The following is a 24,775-nucleotide window of genomic DNA, read 5'->3' on the forward strand; positions in this document are numbered from 1 at the left end:
AAGATAAGTTGGTTACAATTAGTATGTATAATTCAACTCTCTCATAACGGTTGATAAATGGGAATAAAACCTGAAAAAATGGTACTTGGAAATGTACAATCTTGGCAACGTCATGTATAGTGATTGACAGTTTCAGAATATGATTTCTGGGGAAACTTAATAAACCTCTCAATAACAGAATCTACCTTTGAAGTCCTTTAATATTATTCATCATTTCTCATTTACAAACACTGTTTCATTCAACCATCAGAGTGCATAATTCACACTTGGTCAGTAATAGTATTTGAAAGTACTGACAGAAAAATAAAATGTTTGAGCACAGCAGTGGTGTAACGTACTTAAGTAAAAATACTTTAAAGTACTACTTAAGAAGTTTTTGGGGTATCTGTCCTTTACTATTTATATTTTTGACAACTTTTACTTCACCATAAATTTTCCCTGACTCCCAAAAGTACTCGTTACATTTTGAATGCTTAGAAGGACAGGAAACTGGTCCAATTCACACACATATCAAGAGAACATCCCTGGTCATCCCTACCGCCGCTGATTTGGCGGACTCACAAACACAACTGCTTCGTTTGTTAATGATGTCCGAGTGCCTCTGGTGATCCATAAATAAATAAAAACAAGAAAATGAACTGATAATGCCGCTGGAGGGGATGGATGCCATCCTAACCAAATGTGCTATTTTGTGTGTTTTTTCGCATTGTTCGTAACTTAGTTTGTACGTAATGTTGCTGCTACCATCTCTTATGACCGAAAAGAGCTTCTGGACATCAGAACAGCGATTACTCACCTCGAACTGGATGAAGATTTTTTTCTTCAATGAAGAAAAGACGGAAACATGGGATGGAGGTTGGGGTGCATTGTGAGAATTTGTCGTCAAAGTGGTAACCCGCCTCTACCATCAATTCTATTGGCCAATGTGCAATCTCTGGAGAATCAACTGGATGATCTCCATTCAAGATTATCCTACCAACGGGATATTAAAACTGTAATATCATATGTTTCACCGAGTCGTGGCTGAACGACGAATCAGATAATATACAACTGGCTGGGTTTTCAGTGCATCGGCAGGACAGAACAGCTCTGTCTGGTAAAACAAGGGGTGGGGGTGTATGTCTATTTATCAATAACAGCTAGTGCACAATGTCTAATATTAAGGAAGTCTCGAGGTATTGCTCGCCTAAGGAAGAGTACCTCATGATAAGCTGTAGACCACACAATCTACCAAGAGAGTTTTCATCTATATTTTTCTGAGCTGTCTATTTATCACCACAAACCGATGCTGGTACTATGATCGCATTCAACAAGCTGTATAAGGCCATAAGCAAACAAGAAAATACTAATTCAGAAGCGGTGCTCCTAGTGGCCGGGGACTTTAATGCAGGCAAACTTAAATCCATTTTACCTCATTTCTACCAGCATGTCACGTGCAACCAGAGGGGGAAAAAATATAGACCACCTTTACTCGACATACAGAGACTCTCCCTCGCCCTCCATTTGGCAAATCTGACCATAATTCTATCCTCCTGATTCCTGCCTACAAGCAAATACTAAAGCAGGAATTACCAGTGACTTGCTCAATACGGAAATGGACAGATGATGCAGATGCTAAGCAGCAGGACTGTTTTGCTAGCACAGACTGAAATACATTCCGGGATTCATCCAAAGGCATTACGGAGTATACCACCTCAGTCACTGGCTTCATCAATAAGTACATTGACGACGTCATCCCCACAGTGACCGTACGTACATATCCCAACCAGAAGCCATGGATTACAGGCAAAATCCACACAGAGCTAAAGGCTAGAACTGCAACTTGCAAGGAGCAGAACACTAATCCTGACGCTTATAAGAAATCCCACTATGCCCTCAAACGAACCATCAAACAGGCAAAGTGTCAATACAGGACTAAGATAGCACCCACATCGGTAGCTAAGAAATGCTTTGAAAGGCTGGTCATGGCTCACATCAACACCATCATCCTGGAAACTCTAGACCCACTCCAATTCGCATACCGCCCCAACAGATCCACAGATGACGCAATCTCAATCGTACTCCACACTGCCCTTTCCCACCTGGACAAAAGGAACACCTATGTGAGAATCCTGTTCATTCACTACAGCTCAGTGTTCAACACCATAGTGCCCACAAAGCTCATCACTATGCTAAGGACCCTGGGACTAAACACCTCCCTCTGCAACTGGATCCTGGGCTTCCTGATGGGCTGCCCCCAGGTGGTAAGGGTAGGCAACAACACATCTGCCATGCTGATCCTCAACACGGGGGTCCCTCAGGGGTGCATGCTTAGTCCCCTCCTGTACTCCTTGTTCACCCATCGACAACAATGAGATGGTCAGAGACCTGGCAGTGTGGTGCCAGGACAACAACCTCTCCCTCAACGTGAGCAAGACAAAAGAGCTGATCGTGCACTACAGGAAAAGGAGGGCCGAACATGCCCCCATTCATATCGACGGGGCTGTATCGGACAGTTAAGTTCATTGGTGTTCACATCACCAACAAACTATCATGGTCCAAACACACCAAGACAATCGTGAAGAGGGCACGACAACACATTTTCCCCCCGGGAGACTGAAAAGATTTTTCATGGGTCCCTAGATCCTCAAAAAGTTAGACAGCTGCACCATCGACAGCATCCTGACAGGTTGCATCACCGCCTGGTATGGCAACTGCTCGGCATCCGACCGTAAGGCGTTACAGAGGGTAGTGCGTACGGCCCAGTACATCACTGGGGCCAAGCTTCCTGCCATCCAGGACCTACAGTTGAAGTCGGAAATTTACATACACTTACATGACTTAGGAGTCATTAAAACAAATTTTTCAACCACTCCACAAATTTATTGTTAACAAACTATAGTTTTGGCAAGTCGGTTAGGACATCTACTTTGTGCATGACACAAGTGATTTTCCCAACAATTGTTTACAGACAGACTATTTCACTTATAATTCCCTGTATCACAATTCCAGTGGGTCAAAAATGTACATACACTAAGTTGACTGTGCCTTTAAACAGCTTGGAAAATTCCAGAAAATGATGTCATGGCTTTGGAAGCTTCTGATAGGCTAATTGATATAATTTGAGTCAATTAGTGGTGTACCTGTGGATGTATTTCAAGGCCTACCTTCAAACTCAGTGCCTCTTTGCTTGACATCATGGGAAAATCTAAAGAAATCAGCCAAGACCTTAGAAGAGAAATTGTAGACCTCTACAATTCTGGTTCATCCTTGGGAGCAATTTCCAAACTCCTGAAGGTACCACATTCATCTGTACAAACAATAGTACGCAAGTATAAACACCATGGGACCACGCAGCCGTCATACCGCTCAGGAAGGAGACGCGTTCTGTCTCCTAGAGATGAACGTACTTTGGTGCAAAAAGTACAAAATAATCCCAGAACAACAGCAAAGGACCTTGTGAAGATGCTGGGGGAAACAGGTACAAAAGTATCTATATCCACAGTAAAACGAGTCCTATATCGACACAACCTGAAAGGCTGCTCAGTAAGGAAGAAGCCACTGCTCCAAAACCGCCATAAAAAAGCCAGACTACGGTTTGCAACTGCACATGGGGACAAATATCGTACTTTTTGGAGAAATGTCTTCTGGTCTGATGAAACAAAAATAGAACTGTTTGGCCATAATGACCATCGTTATGTTTGGAGGAAAAAGGGGGATGCATGCAAGCCAAAAAAACACCATCTCAACCGTGAAGCATGGGGGTAGCAGCATCATGTTGTGGTGGTGCTTAGATGCAGGAGGGACTGGTGCACTTCACAAAATAGATGGCATCATGAGGTAGGAAAATGATGTGGCTGTATTGAAGCAACATCTTAAGACATCAGTCAGGAAGTTAAAGCTTGGTCGCAAATGGGTCTTCCAAAGGGACAATGACCCCAAGCATACTTCCAAAGTTGTGGCAAAATAGCTTAAGGACAACAAAGTCAAGGTATTGGAGTGGCAATCACAAAGCCCTGACCTTAAGCCCATAGAAAATTTGTAGAACTGAAAAAGCATGTGCGAGCAAGGAGACCTACAAACCTGACTCAGTTACACCAGCTCTGTCAGGCGGAATGGGCCAAAATTCACCCACCTTATTGTGGGAAGCTTATGGAAGGCTACCCGAAACGTTTGACCCAAGATAAACAATTTAAAGGCAATGCTACCAAACACTAATTGAGTGTATGTAAACTTCTGACCCACTGGGAATGTGATGAAAGAAATAAGTTTAAATAATTCATTCTCTTTACTATTACTCTGACATTTCACTTTCTTAAAATAATGTGGTGATCCTAAATGACCTAAAACAGGGAATTTTTACTAGGATTAAATGTCAGGAATTGTGAAAAACTGAGTTTAAATGAATTTGGCTAAGGTGAATGTAAACCTCTGACTTCAACTGTACATTTGCAAAATTTTCTAAAAAACGGTTTTCACTTTCTCGTTATGGGGTATTGTGTGTAGATCGATGAGGAAAATTTTTTATTTAATCAATTTTAGAATAAGGCTGTAACGTAACAAAATGTGGAAAAAGGGTAGGCGTCTGAATACTTTCTGAACGCACTGTAAGCATTTTTAAAACCAAACACTTTTAGACATTTACTCAAGTAGTATTCTACTGGGTGACTTTCACTTTTATGCAAGTCATTTTCTATTAAGGCACTTTACTTTTACTCAAGTATGACAAATGGATACTTTTTCCACCACTGGATCACAGTAGCAAGAATACATGAAAGGCAAGAATGATTTAGCAAACTTCAAACATTGAAATTAGCAACAGATTCTCCTTCTTCAGACTATTGGTAATCCCAGGGTTTTGTTGGCTCCAAATCTGTGTTCATGACCTAGAACATTTTGAGCTACATCATCACCAGTCACCTGGGTAGGTGATAAGGTCAACATCATCTCCAGGGAGGCAATCTATTCTATCACAATTTAGAGTCATGCTGTTACTCTAAAATATAGGTACTGCTTTGGGCCTCTCTGTGAATCAGTCAAAAACACTTTTATGGAGACACCAATCAAATCCCCTGCAAAGTCGGCAGGTCAGAGAAGATAGTATTCCTATCAAGCTGTATGTTAGCTGACATTTCGAAATGGAGGAATAGGATACTCAGACTTCAATCATTCCATCAGCATTGCTTAACTTAATTTGGAAGAGAGACTTGTTTATTGAATGTTATTTCACATTTAAATTACATACGATGATTGCTGGCATGAACAGTTATGAGAAAATCTTGTCATATGTTTAATTAGTTTGCTCAGGGGTACAGCACAATTCTCTGTCACCATGGCAGCTGGCATTGAGAGCAGATAGGTGGGTACCTGCATGAATATAACATTGTGATTTACAAATCATTCTAAGGGATGAGTTTATATGATTGTTTTACTGAATTATTCATGTAGGACCAAGAGATTTAAAAATAAAATGTTGAAGTAAACCAGAACTGCATCAGTGTGTTATGAAACAGTGTAATCTTTACTAATGGGATAAATGCACAAATTCACATGACATATGCATGCTAGACTGAAAGCCTGCAGGAAACCGTTCCTCTTCTATTCTATATCTGATTGACGTCATTGGCAATCTACAAATGGTCGCCAGGGTTTTTAAAGGTGGAAATCAAGATAGAAGGCAGATAAACATCCACCACAAAGCGAGCACTCGATCTTTGTCTGTGATGCTGGGTTTTTGGGTTGTTTATCCACGTAAAGGACTTGGTGGCATAAGATATTTCCACATTTTCACCCATGAGATACAGACTTTCGGATGTGCCTCCCTACAGAAAAGTGCATGCATGTATACACGACAGCTTATTGCATACTATTTTGGTATGAGAATCACTATTAAAACATGGCCAATGTAGCGTTACCTAATCTAGCTCTGTCTACATGTAACCCTGTGGTAGATACATTTTCCCACACTTGGTACATGTCAGGCAAATTAGCTGTGGCATTGCGATAAGAGTGAAATGGTCCAATAGTGAAGGAAAGAAGAGAGATGATTGGACTCCCTGTTGTCATCTGAAGTGACTGGGGTCCCAAGTGTTCTTCCTTTTATCCTTGGCCTGCATGTTTCTGCAACTATTCTCACAAAGACAGGTACATATTGTGTTTCTTCGTAGCCTAGCAACAGGTCCTCCACTATAATTTAATATCTGTAGCACACATCTTCTGATGTGAAGCTGCATAGAATGCACACACACACACCTATAGACACTTTAGAAAGGTACATACCTAACATACACGAACAGAACATCCATAGATCTGAACATAAAAAAACCTAATTGTTTGTCCTTAGTAGAAGAAAACTGTAGTATATAATCCACAGGAGGTTGGTGGCACCTTAATTGGGGAGAACAGGCTTGTGGTAATGACTGGAGCGGCATCAGTGGAATGGTATCAAATACATCAAACACATGGTTTCCAGGTGTTTGATGCCAGTCCATTTGCACTGTTCCGGCCATTGTTATGAGCTGTTCTTCCATCAGCAGCCTCCACTGATATAATCACTATGCTTTTTGCATTTATCAGGAAGCTTTTTTGTATTACCACCTAAAAGGAATGTATCAGGTGTGTTATTAGAAGTTCTGGTACTTAGCTTTGGTAGGTAGAAGCTGGTGCAGAAACAATGAGCAACGGGGAGTGCGGTACGAACTGACACGAGAGAGGGGTAATAAGAGGGGGATAAACTAGGCAACAGAGATCCAGCACTGAGAAGTCTTATATTCAAATGACCTTTTGAGTGGTATTATTTCAGCAAACCCCATCTGAATGCTGAGGCTATAGAATTATACACTGAAAAAAATATAAATGCAACATGTAAAGTGTTGGTTCCATGTTTCATGTGCTGAAATAAAAGATCCCAGAAATGTTTCATACACACAAAAAGCTTAATTCTCTCAAGTTTTGTGCACAAATTTGTTTACATCCCTGTTAGTGAACATTTCTCCTTTGCCGAGATAATCCAGCCACCTGACAGGTGTGGCATATCAAGAAACTGATTAAACAGCATGATCACTACACAGGTACACCTTGTGCTGGAGACAATAAAAGGCCACTCTAAACTTTGCAGTTTTGTCTCACAACACGTCACAGATGTCTCAAGTTTTGAGGGAGGGTGCAATCGGCATGCTGACTGCACAAATGTCCACTAGAGCTGTTGCCAGATAATGTAATGTTAATTTCTCTACCGTAAGCTTCCTCCAACGTAGTTTAGAGAATTTGGCAGTACGTCCAACCGGCCTCACAACCGCAGCCCACGTGTATGGCGTCGTGTGGGCAAGCAGTTTGCTGATGTCAACGTTGTGAACAGATTGCCCCATGGTGGCTGTGGGGATTTGGTATGGGCAGGCATAAGCTACGGACAACGAACACAACTGCATTTTATTGATGGCAATTTTAATGCACAGAGATACCGTGACGAGATCCCGAGTCCCATTCTCGTGTCAATCGTCCGCAGCCATCACCTCATGTTTCAGCATGATAATGTACGGCCCCATGTCGCAAGGATCTGTACACAAGTCCTGGAAGCAGAAAATGTCCTAGTTCTTCCATGGCCTGCATATTCACCAGACACGTCACCCACTGAGCATGTTTGGGATGCTCTGGATCAACGTGTATGACAGCATGTTCAAGTTCCCGCCAATATCCAGCAACTTCGCACAGCTATTGAAGAGGAGTGGGACACCATTCCACAGGCCACAATCAACAGCCTGATCAATTCTATACGAAGGGGATGTGCTGGCTTTATAAGGCAAATGGTGGTCACACCAGATACTGACTGGTTTTCTAATCCACGCCCTACCTTATTTTAAGGGTATCTGTGACCTATCTGTATTCCTAGTCATGTGAAATCATATTTTAGGGCCTAATTTATTTATTTAAATTGACTGATTTCCTTATATGAACTTTAACTCAGTAAAATCTTTAAAATTGTTGCATGTTGCATTTATTTTTATCATTCTACTGTATTTGTGGCGGAGACATGGACCAGCCGTGCAACGGTAAGGACTTATACGTCCGTTAGTCCATTCCCTTGAAGTGTGAAACTTACTGTCTTAAGAAAAATTGGAACAGGCCAAGAACATAAACATTTATTAGGTTTATGTATCAGTCTTTTGCATATGTGTAATATATTACAAATAGAAAACACTGCAAAAAAAACAGGCACTTAGATACATACAGTATGTATTTTTCACGTAGCCTCAAAGGTTGTTTGCAATATACACCGAGTGTACAAAACATTATGAACACCTGCTCCATGAGCCTGACCAGCTGAAAGTTATGATCCCTTATTGATGTCACTTGTTAAATCCACTTCAATCAGTGTAGATGAAGGGATGGAGACAGGTTAAATAAGTATTTTTGAGACATGGATTGCGTGTGCCATTCGGAGGGTGAATGGGCAAGACAAAAAAATGTAAGTGCCTTTGAACGGGGTATGGTAGTAGGAGCCAGGCGCACTATTTTGTGTCAAGAACTGCAATGCTGCTTGGTTTTTCATGCTCCACAGGTTCCCGTGTGTATCAAGAACGGTCCACCAACAAAAGGGCATCCGGGGGGTGCAACTCAATATTAGGAAGATGTTCTTAATGTTTTGTACACTCAGTATATATTCCTATACTTAAGCAGTAAGGCACGAGGGGGTGTGGTATATGGCCAATATACCACGACTAAGAGCTGTTCGTAGGCATGACGCATCACAACCTTTAGCTGTGGTATATTGGCCATATACCACAAACCCCCGAGGTGCCTTATTGCTATTATAAACTGGTTACAAACGAAATTAGAGCAGTAAAAATAAATGTTTTGTCATACCTGTAGTATCTGGTCTGATATACCAAAGGTGTCAGCCAATCAGCATTCAGGGCTCGAACCACCCAGTTTATAATAGTTACTTTGACCCATCCCTCATTCAAACCTGTACATCTTTTCTCACATCTTTACATTTTATGATCAATAAATACGTTGGAGGTTGTTCATTATAAAGTTACAGTATGTAAATAAAAAACGTGTACACGCTAACGTGTAAATCAAGCTAAATCAATATATTTTGGTTTACTTAATCTATTCCAAACCCAGTAAATTTGATTAACAAGCTGATGAGCAAAACCTGCTTGAAAGTCTTAAACGCTCTAAAGCAGGGTTCCCCAACCAGTGGGGGATTTTATTTGGTCACCCAAGTTTTCTGAGCAAAAATAATATATATAAGTGTCCACCCTTTGCCTTGATGACATATATATATATATATATATTAGTTGGACATAAAATGTAAAAAAAACAAAAAAACATCAAATCAGCTCCAAGTGATTGAAATTTTGGAAATCTGTTCCAAAGTATTCCAATGTGGCATAAAAGAGAGATATGTGACAGTGTACAAATGTAAGCAAGGTTTGAAATTATTATGCTTTAGTCAAATATTATATATGTTTGTGCTTCTTGCAGTGATTTTGCAGTCAACAAATGAATTGTAATTATGTTCCAACCACCTGACAATCTGCAACAACAACAAAAAAAACAGCCAGCAGCTGAATCATGTTGATGATCCCTTCTCTAAAGTCAGACCACTGAATTGGTTTACACATTTTTTTCCTAAGCTACAAAGACCATATTAAACAATTGCAACAACAACAAAAAATGATGGAGAAGACCCTCGGTAGTCGCTACAGCAGTGAATTCAACCCTGACCTCCTAGTGTCCAATCAAACCATCTTACATTCTGTTATCTTATTATTTTGATAGATTCAGAAACATCAACTTCAGAGCCATATAGCGATATCTATATAAGAACTCCTACTCTAAGTTGCTCCGCATGCATCCTGGGGTTGCTGCCTGTCTTCTAGGAGGCGCTGTTCCACGCGCTGGGCGATACGCATCAGGTCCTTCAGCACGCTGGGACGGTCCTCCAGTTCCTCATGGAGACACCGAGCAATCTCCAGCCTCCTGTAGTCCTCTGGACGGACCAGGCGCCGCACTACCTGGAGGGCACGCTCCTTCAAGCTGAGGACTGAGGGGAGAACACACATACACAGATATGACATAGTTTTTAGATTACAGAATAATAGTCCTTATGTGTGTTCTCGGTGCAGAGTAGTAGTAGTAGTAGTAGTAGTAGTAGTAGTAATTAAAATAATAATGTGTGCTGATCAAAACACAGAACAATGACCTACCAGTCATAATCACCAGTGACCCTGCTGTTACACAGGGAGTACAATCAGACTAAAGTCCCATAAAAGGTCCAAACCTCTTAGCAGAGATGCCCACATACAGGGAGGCTACACTATTATTGGTGTACAGATGATCTGTATAGGTCAAAGGAGAATACAAACTTGATGTTTCTCTCTAACCTGGTAATGTGATGTTAACCTGGACAGCCTGTCCATTCTCCATTGGTTTGGGCAGGAACATCTCTTTACTATTCGCCTTCAGCGCCTCATCTGTCTCTGCATCTCTGAACATCCAAGGATGACCTGATAGAATAAAAACATTGAAAGGCATAAAGACGATAGATAAACACCAAGAAGAGCAAATACAGCATGACAAACAAACGCATATGTGTAACGTTTGTGTGAAAACAACCAGGCGTAACTTTGCTAAACTGCACACTGTAAGGGTATATCTTTCTTTTTTGAAAGATTCTCTCACTTATTTGAAAATTAAGTTCCAAAAGGCTTCCAAAATAGTATCAAAAGTGAGGCATATTTGCGTGTAGACAGAGCATCGGGATTGAACCAATGATATGTATTAAGCCTAGATGAAGGCTCCCTGTGAGTAGACCGAGGCCAATAAAGAGTGATAGGAATAACATGTGTTTCAGTAAGGTTGGCTTCTTGGCGTTCATAACCATGGTTATCAACTGTACTGCAGAAATGGAATTAAATTCAGAATATACACTGCTCAAAAAAATAAAGGGAACACTTAAACAACACAATGTAACTCCAAGTCAATCACACTTCTGTGAAATCAAACTGTCCACTTAGGAAGCAACACTGGTTGACAATACATTTCACATGCTGTTGTGCAAATGGAATAGACAACAGACACAGGTTTGCTGTGTCTGTCAGCGTAGTGTCCAGAGCATGGAGGCGCTACCAGGAGACAGGCCAGTACATCAGGAGATGTGGAGGAGGCCGTAGGAGGGCAACAACCCAGCAGCAGGACCGCTACCTCCGCCTTTGTACAAGGAGGAGCAGGAGGAGCACTGCCAGAGCCCTGCAAAATTACCTCCAGCAGGCCACAAATGTGCATGTGTCTGCTCAAACGGTCAGGTATGAGGGCCCGACGTCCACAGGTGGGGGTTGTGCTTACAGCCCAACACCGTGCAGGACGTTTGGCATTTGCCAGAGAACACCAAGATTGGCACATTCGCCACTGGCGCCCTGTGCTCTTCACAGATGAAAGCAGGTTCACACTGAGCACATGTGACAGACGTGACAGAGTCTGGAGACGCCGTGGAGAACGTTCTGCTGCCTGCAACATCCTCCAGCATGACCGGTTTGGCGGTGGGTCAGTCATGGTGTGGGGTGGCATTTCTTTGGGGGGCCACACAGCCCTCCATGTGCTCGCCAGAGGTAGCCTGACTGCCATTAGGTACCGAGATGAGATCCTCAGAACCCTTGTGAGACCATATGCTGGTGCGGTTGGCCCTGGGTTCCTCCTAATGCAAGACAATGCTAGACCTCATGTGGCTGGAGTGTGTCAGCAGTTCCTGTAAGAGGAAGGCATTGATGCTATGGACTGGCCCGCCCGTTCCCCAGACCTGAATCCAATTGAGCACATCTGGGACATCATGTCTCGCTCCATCCACCAACGCCACAGACTGTCCAGGAGTTGGCGGATGATTTAGTCCAGGTCTGGGAGGAGATCCCTCAGGAGACCATCCGCCACCTCATCAGGAGCATGCCCAGGCGTTGTAGGGAGGTCATACAGGCACGTGGAGGCCACACACACTACTGAGCCTCATTTTGACTTGTTTTAAGGACATTACATCAAAGTTGGATCAGCCTGTAGTGTGGTTTTCCACTTTAATTTTGAGTGTGACTCCAAATCCAGACCTCCATGGGTTGATAAATTGGATTTCCATTGATTATTTTTGTGTGATTTTGTCAGCACATTCAACTATGTAAAGAAAAAAGTATTTAATAAGATTATTTCATTCATTCAGATCTAGGATGTGTTATTTTAGTGTTCTCTTTATTTTTTTGAGCAGTGTAGATGTTGTGGTGGCAGCTGCGGAGAAGTACTTGAGGGTACAAAATTTTACTGCAGAAGAGTTACATTGTGTGCTGAACGATAACGTCCCATCCTCCCAGGCTGCCGGCCTGGTGTAGGATCAGATAGGGCCAGGTAGTGGAATAGTGGTGAGGTTAATGGATATAGGGTACCCTCCCCTTTTGTGTCACAAAGTGTAATGAATTTACACTCCATAAGAGTAGGCGGTCACAGCCCACACAGTAGGTCGCCTAGCAGTTAACAGAGTTGGGCCAGTAACCGAAAGGTCACTGGTTCCAATCCCAAAGCTGACTATGTGAAAAATCTGCCCTTGAGCAAGGCACTTAAACCTAATTGCTACTGTAAATCACTCTGGATTAGAGCATCTGCAAAAAATGACAAATGTCAAATAAAATAAAAATGTGGACCAATATTTGTAGACCGCCACAATACCATAGTTGAAGAACCCTAGACGACTGACAGGGGAGAAGATGGTGGATGTTTTGTTTGAAACTGATGGCGCGTAGAGTGGAGATGAGAGTAAGAAGGATTTGACTGCAGTGGCGAACAGGAAGGAAAACGTGAGAAGTGATTGTGACTCTAGTAAAGCCAAGCCTTGCTCTGACTCTTTTTTAAGTTGGTTTGAACCGTTGGCGTTATCTGGGAGATCCGTTTGACGTCTCGATGAATATTATAGATGCATTGGATAAGGTTGCGTCAGAGAGGATAACAAGAAAGCGTAAGGAGCGTGCTTTGCAAATATATATTTTTTTTAAATCTTTATTTTAACAGGGAAAACAGACTGAGACCTGGATCTCTTTTACGGCTGTGCCCTGTGTAAACATGTTGACATGTACAGTTTTAGGCATACAGACAAGAACATTTCAAACATACAAAACAAGGACACAATTCAACAGAAACAATCACAGACAACATCATATTGATCCTCCATAACATTTTTAAAATGGGCAAGGCACACCAGAGTGTCTAACTTAAGTTGGATCTGCAGTTTGTTCCATAAATAAGGTGCAAAGGAACTAAAGGCAGTCCTACCCAACTCTGTGGAGACCGCAGGAGTCTCTAATGTAATCCACATCTGTGATCTGGTTTTAAAATGTGTATATCTAGTGGAAATTAATGATGATATATATGGAGGTAGTTTTAAAAGAAGTGCTTTATAAATAAACAAGAGAGCATGTTGCTCTCGCCTCACAGATAGAGAGGCCCAACCCACATGTTGATAAAGGATACAGTGATGAGTTTTGTAACTATCACCCGTGATAAACCTGAGTGCACAATGGTAAATAGCATCCAGTGGTTTTAATGTGTTTGCCGATGCATGCATATAGATATCACCATAATCTAAAACGGACATAAAAGTAGCCTGCACAATTTGTTTCCTATTTACAAAGGACAGACAAGCCCTGTTTCTGTAAAGGAACCCTATCTTGAATTTGAGCTTTTTTTTCCCAATTCAGTAACATGTTTTTTTAAAAGAACGCCTATCATCTAACCATACCCCTATTTACCAGATAGGAATGTGTCCAAACCCCTGCAGTGTGATAAATGTAAACTATTTGGGCATGTGTCAAGTGTATGTAGACAATAGGAGTATCTTATGCCAGTTGAGGCGAAATGCTGCAATTGTGGTGGCGAGCATGTGCCCGGATTCATGAAGTGCCCTGTTAGGGTGAAGGAGACGTCCTATCTCGAGGCGTTGAGACAAGTGGAAGAACGTTGAAGAAATCATGGTAGTTGGATTAGAGAAAGCAGGACATGTTACTCGGCAACAGGATTCTGATATGTTGCATGTTTAAAAGGTGGAATTTGTATTGTTTATTGCATTGGTTATAAACTGCACAGCGCAGTCTGAGAAAAAAAGGCATTGCGCGCGCGGCTTAAAGTGTTTTGGGCCTATGGGGTTTTACAGCAGAGGCATTACAATACAAGGAATCCTGTCGACAGATGTTACGTCCTCACAGGCTCGGGGATGTGATTTGGACTATGACAAAGAGTGGTGTGGGTTTTTGGATTGATATTGTATTTTTATTTTCCCCATTTCACCTATATTTTTTTTCGTTCACTACACGTACAGCAGTTGGCGGCATGCACTGTTAACGTTTGTTTGCGGACCGACATAATACCAGAAAAGAAGACTGACAGGGGGGGGGCGCTGTTTTGAAGCCACTGCGCAAACATTTTGGTAACATTACTCCATTGTAAAACAATATTTTGGAAGCTATATGAATTCCTTTATTAACAATTAAATTACTACAGACACCTTAATGTATACTTGGTTTATTGACAGCTATTGATTACCAATTCTTGAATTAACAGAAAATCTTACACTTAACGTTACTCGCTGTGGCTTATTTGCTAACTGGTGCTAGCCAAGCTTCTACCTACCTACGAAGGTGTTCATTCTCATTCCTCTTCCTGGCTGTAAAATATCGTAGGTTTGAGGTTCCCCGCGGAAATTAATCCATACTGGTCGCATGATTCGAGGACTCCGGTTACAAAACACTGCAATCGACGGTATTCTGCTTTTCAGAGACCTTACCAACGGGAGCTGTTCTTCTCCCCCTTGAATCTCTTGAGGCATAACTTGACGTTAGCTAGCAAAAAATATATATATAAATTGATCTAGCAGCTGTAGCTAAGAAGTTATGTCTTGGAGAAAGTATGATAAACATATAGATAATTATAAAGGTAACTTATTTAAAGTTGTTATATCTTGCCTTTTCATGCCAGCAAGTCGCTTGTGTTTGTTATGTAATTCTTTTCCGGTTGAGGAGGGCGTGGAAAGAATGTCTTCACTGAGTGGTCCGTTTTACTGTCAACCAATGGCTCCTGACCAATTACGTATCTCACACAATGTATATTTTTGAATACCTTCTGACGTCTATTTAGTTATTATTACTTACTTATTGGGAATAAAGAAATCGTGTGAATTGTAAAGCAGAAATATTATGACTTGTAAAGCAGAAATCTTGTTAAGTTGTTTTCTAAATGAGCAGCATTTGTTTATACCCGACAGTGGATTTTTTTTAAACGCAGTTCACACACAGAGAAGACGATGTAGATGGATGCAAATAAAATGGTAATCTCGTCCAACCAGCTGGCTCTGAGTTGTCTCTATATGCTCTAGCAATTGAGCCTAAGGATGAGGTTAATAAAATGTTTGCACAATTACCCTCTTTAGAAGCGAAGGGAGCTTTTTGACATTGCTCTTATGATTGTTGCAATTTTGTATCTATTTTTGTAGTGAATACAGTTTGACATGTCTGTCATTACAAGCAGGCCAACAACATACCTCTCCTGGCAGCACTTGCAGTGCCTCATGTTTCTTTTTTTTCTTCATCACAAAAGGCACTGACTGGGTACATAAACAGGCATTTGAGTCACCTAAATGACCGACACTTTATCAGGCATACACTGTATACTCATTTTCAATAAGCCACATGGCTCGGTGTGAATGGATTTGGAGTGCAGCCTGAGTGTTGTACTGTATTTTATAAAATGTGTTGTTTAGATCGTATTGTATTTCCCTATGCTGACTGTGTACATATTATTACACTTATTACACTATTCAGCTGCCCCCACTCCCATTTTCTAGAAGTTGCTGTCTCTGTGAAATGTGAAAAATGAATGCTTATAGCCAAACCCTCAAAATAGTCAAAAGATGTTAATGGACGACCGTACCAGAAGTGGAGAGGTGATTAATAAAGCCAGATTGAAAGAGCCCTTACGGCAGAGCCTGATGCTTGCATTCCCAGACATTGAGCGCAGCAACAACACCAGCAGCCAGATACTCATCTTGTGTTTGCAGAATAATTGGGCCATTAATTGACAAAGGAGTTCCTAAAGTGCAGAAAAAGGCCAAGAACAAGGTGCACAGTCCTGCACAAATGGGAAAGTTGAATAAAAGCACTGCGGTCAACTGTAAGTGCAGTTATTGTGAAGTGGAAAGGTCTAGGAGCAACAACGGCTCAGCCGCAAAGTGGCAGGCCACACAAGCTCACAGAACGGGACCACTAAGTGCTGAAGTGTGTAGCGTGTAAAAATCACCTGTCCTCGATTGCAACACTCACTATCGGATTCCAAACTGCCTCTGGAAGCAACGTTAGCATAAGACCTGTTCGTCGGGAGCTTCATGAAATGGGTTTACATGGCCGAGCAGCCGCACACAAGCCTAAGAATACCATGCGCAATGCCAAGTGTCGGCTGGAGTGGTGTAAAGCTTCACCATCTGGCTGTCCGATGCACAAATCAGGGTTTGGCGGATGCCAGGAGAACGCTACCTGCCCCAATGCATAGTGCCAACTGTAAAGTTTGGTGGAGGAGGAATAATGGTCTGGGGATGTTTTTCATGGTTCGGGCTACGCCCTTTAGTTCCAGTGAAGGGACATCTTAACGCTACAGCATACAATGACATTCTAAACGATTCTGTGCTTTCAACTTTACGGCAACAGTTTGGGGAAGGCCCTTTCCTGTTTCAACATGACAATACCCCCATGTGCAAAGTGAGGTCCATACAGAAGTAGTTTGTCAAGATCTGTGTAGAAGAACTTGACTGTCCTGCACAGAGCCCTCAACCCCATTGAACACCTTAGGGATGGCCCGCAGACTGCGAGCCAGGTCTAATCGCCCAACATCAGTCCCCGACCTCACTAACTCTCTTGTGGCTGAATGGAAGTCAGTCCCTGCAGCAATATTCCAACATCTAGTAGAAAGCCGTCCCAGAAGAGTGGAGGCCGATATAGCAGCAAAGGGGGGACCAACTCCATATTCATGTCCATGATTTTGGTCATGTAGTGTGTATAGTAGTTTAAACTACTGTGTACAAAACATGATGAAACCCTGCTCTTTCCATGACAGACTATCACGGTGAAAGCGATGATCCATTATTGATGTCACCTTTTAAATCCACTTCGAAAATCAGTGTAGATGAAGGGGAGGAGACAGGTTATAGAAGGATTATTAAGCCTTGAGACAATTGAAACATGGATTGTGTATGTGTGCCATTCAGAGGGTGAATGGGAAAGACAATAGATTTAAGTGTCTTTGAACGGGTTTTGGTAGTAGGTGCCAGGCGCACCGGTTTGAATGTGTCAAGCACTGCAACGTTGCTGGGGTTGTCACGCTCAACAGTTTCCCTTGTGTGTCAAGAATGGTCCACCACCCAAAGGACATCCAGGCAATGGCTGGCCAGTGGTCAAAAAACAGGTAATTGATGAAAGAGAAAAAGGAGGCTGACATGAATTGTGCAGAGCAGTGCATCTATCAATTCGCAGATGGATACACTGCTGCCATGAAGGGATGTACCTGATTGGCAATGATGTTCAGATATCCTGTGGCATTCAAACATTGATCCACTTTTATCAAGGGGCCCAATGTTTGCATGAAAACACCCCACAGCACCACCACCAGCCTGCAATGTTGACACGCGGCATGATGGATGTACCCGTGGTTTTCTCCATACCCTAGTCATCCCATCAGAGTGAAACAGAAGTACCGGGATTCATCATACCGGGCAATGTTTTTCCAATTCTCCAGCGTCCAGTGTTTTTGTTCCTTAGCGCACTGCAATCGCAGTTTTGTTTTTTGCTGAAAGAAGTGGAACTCTGTAACGTCGTCGGCTGCCATACCACATTCGTGTCAAGATACGATGAGTTGGGCATTATTTTATGGTCTTTGGGCACCATGTTGTACTAGACTGTCAGTTGACTAACTGTAGCCCGCCTGTTGTTCTGCACAATTCGTAGCAGGCTCCTTTTTCCTCTTTAATCAATGACCTGTTTTTGACCACTGGCCTGACATTAGCTGGATGTCCTTAGGCTGGTGGACCATTCTTGATACACACGGGACACTGTTGAGCATGAAAAACCCACCAGTGTTGCAGTTCTTGACACTCAAACCTGTGTGCCTGGCCCCTATTATCATACCCTGTTCCTGTCCCCAGAGCATCTTATACGGTTTATCTCTTTTTGTAATGTGTTGAGGCCGGTGTTGTGCCCGAAAAGCTCCCCCCTGCTGAATCCCCCCCCCCCCCCCCCCCTTCGCGTGAACGCACACACACTCAATTCTTCGTTGCTGCGACATGCTTGCTAGTTGAGATTTCTGCTCTTCACTCCGTTGTCAGTTCAGCCTACATTTCACTGGTCTTAGTAGCAGAAAGCATTTTTTATTTGTGTCCTTCAAAGCAGCTGTCAATGATCACGTTAGGCTGCGTTTCATTTTATTTTTTTATGGCGGTTTGATCACGGGGGAGGCACTAGTAATGTCTGCAATTTTCAGTTTAGCTATTTGTTTCAAGTGTATTTGTCACGACTTCCGCCGAAGTTGGTCCCTCTCCTTGTTCGGGCGGCGTTCGGCGGTCGACGTCACCGACCTTCTAAACATCGCCGATCCACTTTTCATTTTCCATTGGTTTTGTCTTGTCTTCCATCACACCTGGTTCCAATTCCATCAATTAAATGTTGTGTATTTAACCCTCTGTTCTCCCCCATGTCCTTGTCCGTAATTGTTTCTTGTAGTGCTTGTGCACGGTATGCTGGTTTACTGGGTTTTGTTTGACCCATTTCATGTAATGTTCTGTTGACGGTGGTTTATGATTATTAAACGACATCGTTGTAAATCAGTTTTCGCTCTCCTGTGCCTGACTTCTCTGCCGCCAGTACGCACCTCATTACAGTATTATTCTATAAATAAATCTCTTTGACAAAATTTGTCATCTCTCCCATGTCTTATTCGACTAGTAGATGTTCTGAAATGTTTATTGCTTGCCTACATTTTACTCCCCCCTCTATGTTTATATACCACAAATTACTTATTAATTTTGGTTGCCTATCCTGACATGAAGTTTGTTCTATAGAAGGTATTTGACTCTGATGTGTGCACAGAAAGTATTTGACTCTAGCCACAAAATTAAGGAAATTAGGGGGGGGGGGTTCGGCAAGGCAAGGCCATTTTCTTGCCTGCCCCCCTTTTTAATTTCCTTAATTTTGGGGCTAGAGTGAAATACTTTCTGTGGCATACACTACTGGTCAATATGAGCTACCAATATGGTTATGAAGTGTGCCAGGCCTTGAAGTTCCAAGATAGAAGGAGGGGGGGATTTCGGCAGGCAAGAAAATGGCCTTGCCGTAATCCCCCCCCCTTCTAATTTCCTTAATTCTTTCACTAGAGTCATATACTTTCTGTGGCACACATCGGAGTCAAATACTTTCTATACAACAAACTTCATGTCAGGATAGGCAACCGAAATTAATAATTAATGTATGTGTTATATTAAACATAGAGGGAGTAAAATGTTGGCAAGCAATAAACATTTCAGAACAACTACTAGTCGAATAAGACATGGGAGAGATGACGAATTTTTGCAGAGATTTATTTATAGACGTCACGCGAAGGGGGAAGAATTCTGTCAGGGGGGAGATTTTCAACACCGGCAATTAAGGAGAATGAGAGGCTCAATTAGGCTAAAGATGTTGCAGAACTGCTGTATTTGAAGCACCACTCCCCTCTGTTTGCGTGATGTTGCTACGGCAATCAAGCTGTTTTTACCATCCATGTCGCTTCTGCGGAGAGGTAGTTTTCTAAACTAAAACTCATAAGAAGCATTAGGCTCTCGGTCTGATATGCACTTGTGAACACTTGAGTAACCTCCACTCGTTGCACTAGCGCCGTCATAGTCTTAACCACGGTATATGTTTACCGATATCCCCTTTTTCTTTCAATCAGTTTAATTTGTTATTTTTCAAGGCCTAAGGCAATTTTCCAGTTACATTCCTCAAGCCCAATAAACAAACATGTATCTTCCTAGTACTTATGGAAATTAAAAAGGTTTATGAATGACTTTTGAGGGTTAATGTCAAAACGATGCATATGTAATAAAATTCAAATGTAGACATTGTTGACAGGCTCGTGGGCTACCCCTCCTTGTGGGGACTGCAGGGTGTCCAATACCAGTGGTCCGAGGCAACCCGGAAGCATCGGTAATATAGGGACATAAGCAATGTTTCATTAATTATTTTTGCCGTCTGTGTTGTGTGCTTAATAACCTCTTGTAAGTTTGTAAGTTTACTCAAGGCCTGAGTTGAATGCTCTAGCCTACATTAGAACCCGGCCCCCAGGCCCAGACCATAGACTGATCAATCAGATCAATGGATATCTCTTTCTCGCTCTCTCTCATATAGTCAAACAAATGGACTGACTTCAAAAGCCTGTCTCTCTCTGATCAGGATTAATCCAAGTTAGTGCCCGGTGGCCTCCATGTAATCAGTGGGATGTAAAGGTCCTCTTTGGAAATATGTTTACTGTAAGATGCACAAAACACAGCGATGTGTTAGCTTTCCAATACAGTATTGAGTGTTTATCTCTGTAACGCTCTGGCCATAGAGAGGGGTTTTTGTTCTTTATTTTGGTTAGGCCAGGGTGTTACATTGGGTGGGCGTTCTATGTTAATTTTTCTATGTTTTTGTATTTCTTTGTTTTGGGCCGTGTGTGGCTCCCAATCAGGCACAGCTGAAGTTCGTTGTTGCTGATTGGGAGTCACACATAAGTAGCCTATTTTTCCTTTGGGTTTTGTGGGTGATTGTTTCTGTTTCATGTTTGCACCTGACAGTTCATATTTGGCTGTCGGTTTTCTTGTTTTTTGTATAGTGTTCACGTTGTTTAATAAATTCCTGAAGATGAACACTAACTCCGCGGCACCTTGGTCTACTCTCTCTTCCGACGGCCGTTACAGAATCACCCACCAAAAAACGGACCAAGCAGCGGAGGAAGGAGAAGAACCAGGAGAAGAGCTATCGGGAGTCGTGGACATGGGAGGAATTGCTGGACGGTAAAGGACCATGGGCTCAAGCTGGGGAGTATCGCCGCCCGCAGTGGGAGATCGAGGCGGCGATAGCTGAGAGGCGCTGGTATGAAGCGAGGGAGCGCAGCAGACACGAGAGGCAACCCCAAAACATTTTTTGGGGGGGGCACACGGGGAGATTGGCGGAGTCAGGCGGTAGACCTGAACCAACTCCCCTGGCTTACCGGAAGCAGCGTGGTACTGGTAAGGCACCGTGTTATGCTGTGAAGCGCACGGTGTCTCCAGTGCGCGTGCATAGCCCGGTGCACTATAGGCCAGCCCCCCGCAAGTGCCATGCGAGTGCAGGCATCGAGCCAGGACGGATTGTGCCAGCTCAGCGCGTCTGGTCTCCAGTGTGCCGTTTCGGTCCAGGTTATCCTGCGCCGGCTCTACGCATTGTGTCTCCAGGGCACTGGGAGGGCTCAGTTCGCCCAATGCCTGCGCTCCGCCCATGCCGGGCCAAAGTGGGCATTCAGCCTGGAGTGTGGGTAAATGGCCTAAGTGCCAGAACTCCAGTGCTCCCCCACAGCCCGATTTATCCTGTGCCTCCTCCACGGACCAGGCCTCCAGTGGGTCTCCCCATGCTGGTGAGTCCAGTGCCTGCGCCCAGAGCCAGGCCTCCTTCATGTCTCCCCAGCCTGGTGAATCCTGGGACAGAGCCGCCCGCCAGTCCGGAGCCGCCAGAGCCGCCCGCCAGTCCGGAGCCGCCAGAGCTGCCCGCCAGTCCGGCGCCGCCAGAGCCGCCCGCCTGTCCGGAGCCGCCAGAGCCGCCCGCCTGTCCGGAGCCGCCAGAGCCGCCCGCCAGCCTGCTGAGTCCTGTGCCTGCGCCCAGGGCCAGGCCTCCTTCATGTCTCCCCAGCCTGGTGAGTCCTGTGCCTGCTCCCAGGGCCAGGTCTTCTTCATGTCTCCCCAGCCTGGTGAATCCTGGGCCAGAGCCCCCAGGGTCGCCCGCCAGCCCGGAGCCGCCAGGGTCGCCCGCCAGCCCGGAGCCGCCAGGGCCGCCCGCCAACCCGGAGCCGCCAGGGCCATCAGCCAGCCCGGAGCCGCCAGGGTCGCCCGCCAACCGGGCGCAGCCAGGGCCGCCCGCCAACCCGGAGCCGCCAGGGCCATTAGCCAGCCCGGAGCCGCCAGGGTCGCCCGCCAGCCGGGCGCAGCCAGGGACACCCACCAGCTGGGCGCAGCCAGAATCACCCACCAGGCGGGCGCAGTCAGGGTCGCCCACCAGTCCTCCGGCCCGGCCAGGGGCGCCACCTAAGTGGGCGACGCCGATGGTGAAGAGGAGACCACGTCCCGCACCTGAGCCGCCGCCGTAAGAAGGCCCACCCGGACCCTCCCCTTCAGAGTCAGGTTTTGCGGCCGGAGTCCGCACCTTTGGGGGGGTACTGTAACGCCCTGGCCATAGAGAGGGGTTTTTGTTCTTTATTTTGGTTAGGCCAGGGTGTTACATTGGGTGGGCGTTCTATGTAAATTTTTCTATGTTTTTGTATTTCTTTGTTTTGGGCCGTGTGTGGCTCCCAATCAGGCACAGCTGAAGTTCGTTGTTGCTGATTGGGAGTCACACATAAGTAGCCTATTTTTCCTTTGGGTTTTGTGGGTGATTGTTTCTGTTTCGTGTTTGCACCTGACAGTACTGTTTGGCTGTCGGTTTTCTTGTTTTTTGTATAGTGTTCACGTTGTTTAATAAATTCCTGAAGATGAACACTAACTCCGCTGCACCTTGGTCTACTCTCTCTTCCGACGGCCGTTACAATCTCCAATTGGTTAGACTCAAAGATTGTTCCCATTATAGAGGTAACTTACTCTCTATTGACAACACGGGTCCTCTGATCCCACCTTCTCCATATCTCTCTACCCATGGAAGACATACAGTCTGGACATCCAGGAGGCTGTGTGGAAGTTGCCTCCCCTTTAGTGGGTAAAACCCAATGATGTGTGACTATGATGATGTCTATCATAACGCCAGAGGAGGACCTGCAGCTCCCAGGGATTCTGATACAGGGGAATATGTTGAGGGAGTCAGAGAGAGAAGCAGGACATGCTGGGCACGGAGGCTGAGCTGATTACCAAATTCTCATGTTATTATCAGTCAGAGCTACATAATTTTTTTTAAGGACCCAATGAGAGTTATTAGTGATATAATTTTCTTGATCTTTTGTGTGTTCCATACAGCAAAATCAATGGTGTACATTTAACTCTGAAAGTGTTAAATGTACACTTTTTTCAGTGAACATATGAGTCCCATTGTACTGGTGTATAACACTTTTGAAACTATTAATGTCACGCCCTGACCATAGAGAGCCTTTTATTCTCTATGTTGGTTAGGTCGGGGTGTGACTAGGATGGGTAATCTAGTTTGCTCTATTTCTATGTTGGCCTGGTATGGTTCCCAATCAGAGGCAGCTGTTTATCGTTGTCTCTGATTGGGGATCATATTTAGGCAGCCATTTCCCCACTGTTTTGTGGGATCTTGTTTTTGTGTAGTTGCCTGTGAGCACTCCATAGCTTCATGTGTTCGTTGCTCTTTATTGTTTTTTTTTAGTTTCATTTAATAAAGATGTGGAACTCTACGTGAGCTGCGCCTTGGTCCGTCTCTCCACACAACCGTGACAATTAACACCAACACTGTTGGTTATTTTACACCACTTAGTGTTAATGTCACTCTTACAGAGTGAATTTAACTCCTGAATCAACACTAGAAATGTAACACAAAAAAAAAAACACTGGCCAATTTGTTGTGCACATTAATACTTAAGTATGATATTTTTGATAGGCCTCTCGCAAGAGGGACCCCAAGTACAAACGTGTAAGAGTAATTTATCCTCCAGTGTTTCCAGAGAAAACATCTGTAACCAGCTGGAGTCAACTGTGTGTCTGTAATCAACACTGTCTGTTTCAGAACATCTGGAGGCTGTCAGGAACATTGGCACATTTCCCATGCCCTGTGATGTGTCTGTCTGGATAAGCCAATATAGGGAGGATGAGACTATAGGTCATAGGGTATTAGGGTAGATTGTTATTAGAGGAGTGCATTTATTGTCAGTATTGTTCCATTTTGTGGATGGAACATAGAGCATTTGCACGGGCAGGATCTGAACCCTGGTCAAATGGGAATAATCGACATCTTGAAAGTTACAGTAAGTGGCTGGTGATGTCCAATTGTGCACTCATAGAAATATTATTATTATTATTTAAACGTTATGTTCATTCAATTTTTAAACAATGCCACCCACTACCAGGCATACTGTAGGCCTATGAATTATGATAATTGTATCAATAAAAAAAAACGTTGTTTATTAGATTTTTATATAACCTGCTCATTTGGGGTTAAGGTTTCAGGAAGCTAATTTCTGTCTAAATTGGGCTGTTCTCATTATCCCAGGAAGCTAATACATAATGACTGCAATTATTCTTTATAAACATGGAGCCACATAGTTTCTCATACTATACAGTCTTTTATAGAGCTCTTTATGGAAAGGGAAACTCTCTTGAAAGGCTGAGACAACTTCCGAACACTTGGTGCCTATGTAAACAGTATACCTCGCGCAGTCCAATGTAAACATCCGTTAGCTTATACAGACAGCCTAGCAGCCTGAAGCACTCTAGCCTATGACCGAACTGTAAATAAAAAATGAAAGCGTTGTTAAAAAACAAATCAATAGTTACATAAAAAGTTTTGATAAACGT

At 43.6% G+C, this 24,775-nt stretch overlaps 1 protein-coding gene across 2 annotated transcripts; it reads right to left on the minus strand.

Moving 5' to 3' along the window:
• Nucleotides 1–8,102: 8,102 nt before the first annotated feature.
• vhl (von Hippel-Lindau tumor suppressor) lies at nt 8,103–15,040 on the minus strand. Of its 2 annotated transcripts, none has more exons than XM_082958379.1 (3): nt 14,973–15,040; nt 10,371–10,493; nt 8,103–10,030 (listed from the first exon to the last, which is right to left on the minus strand). In XM_082958379.1, the coding sequence occupies exons 2-3, from the start codon at nt 10,480–10,482 to the stop codon at nt 9,822–9,824; spliced, it is 321 nt and encodes a 106-aa protein (XP_082814505.1). In that variant the 5' UTR covers nt 10,483–10,493; nt 14,973–15,040; the 3' UTR covers nt 8,103–9,821.
• Between the last annotated feature and the right edge of the window lie 9,735 nt (nt 15,041–24,775).

The sequence above is a fragment of the Salmo salar genome, chromosome 12, assembly GCF_965601325.2.
Source record: "Salmo salar chromosome 12, fSalSal1, whole genome shotgun sequence".
Taxonomy (NCBI): Eukaryota; Metazoa; Chordata; class Actinopteri; order Salmoniformes; family Salmonidae; genus Salmo; species Salmo salar.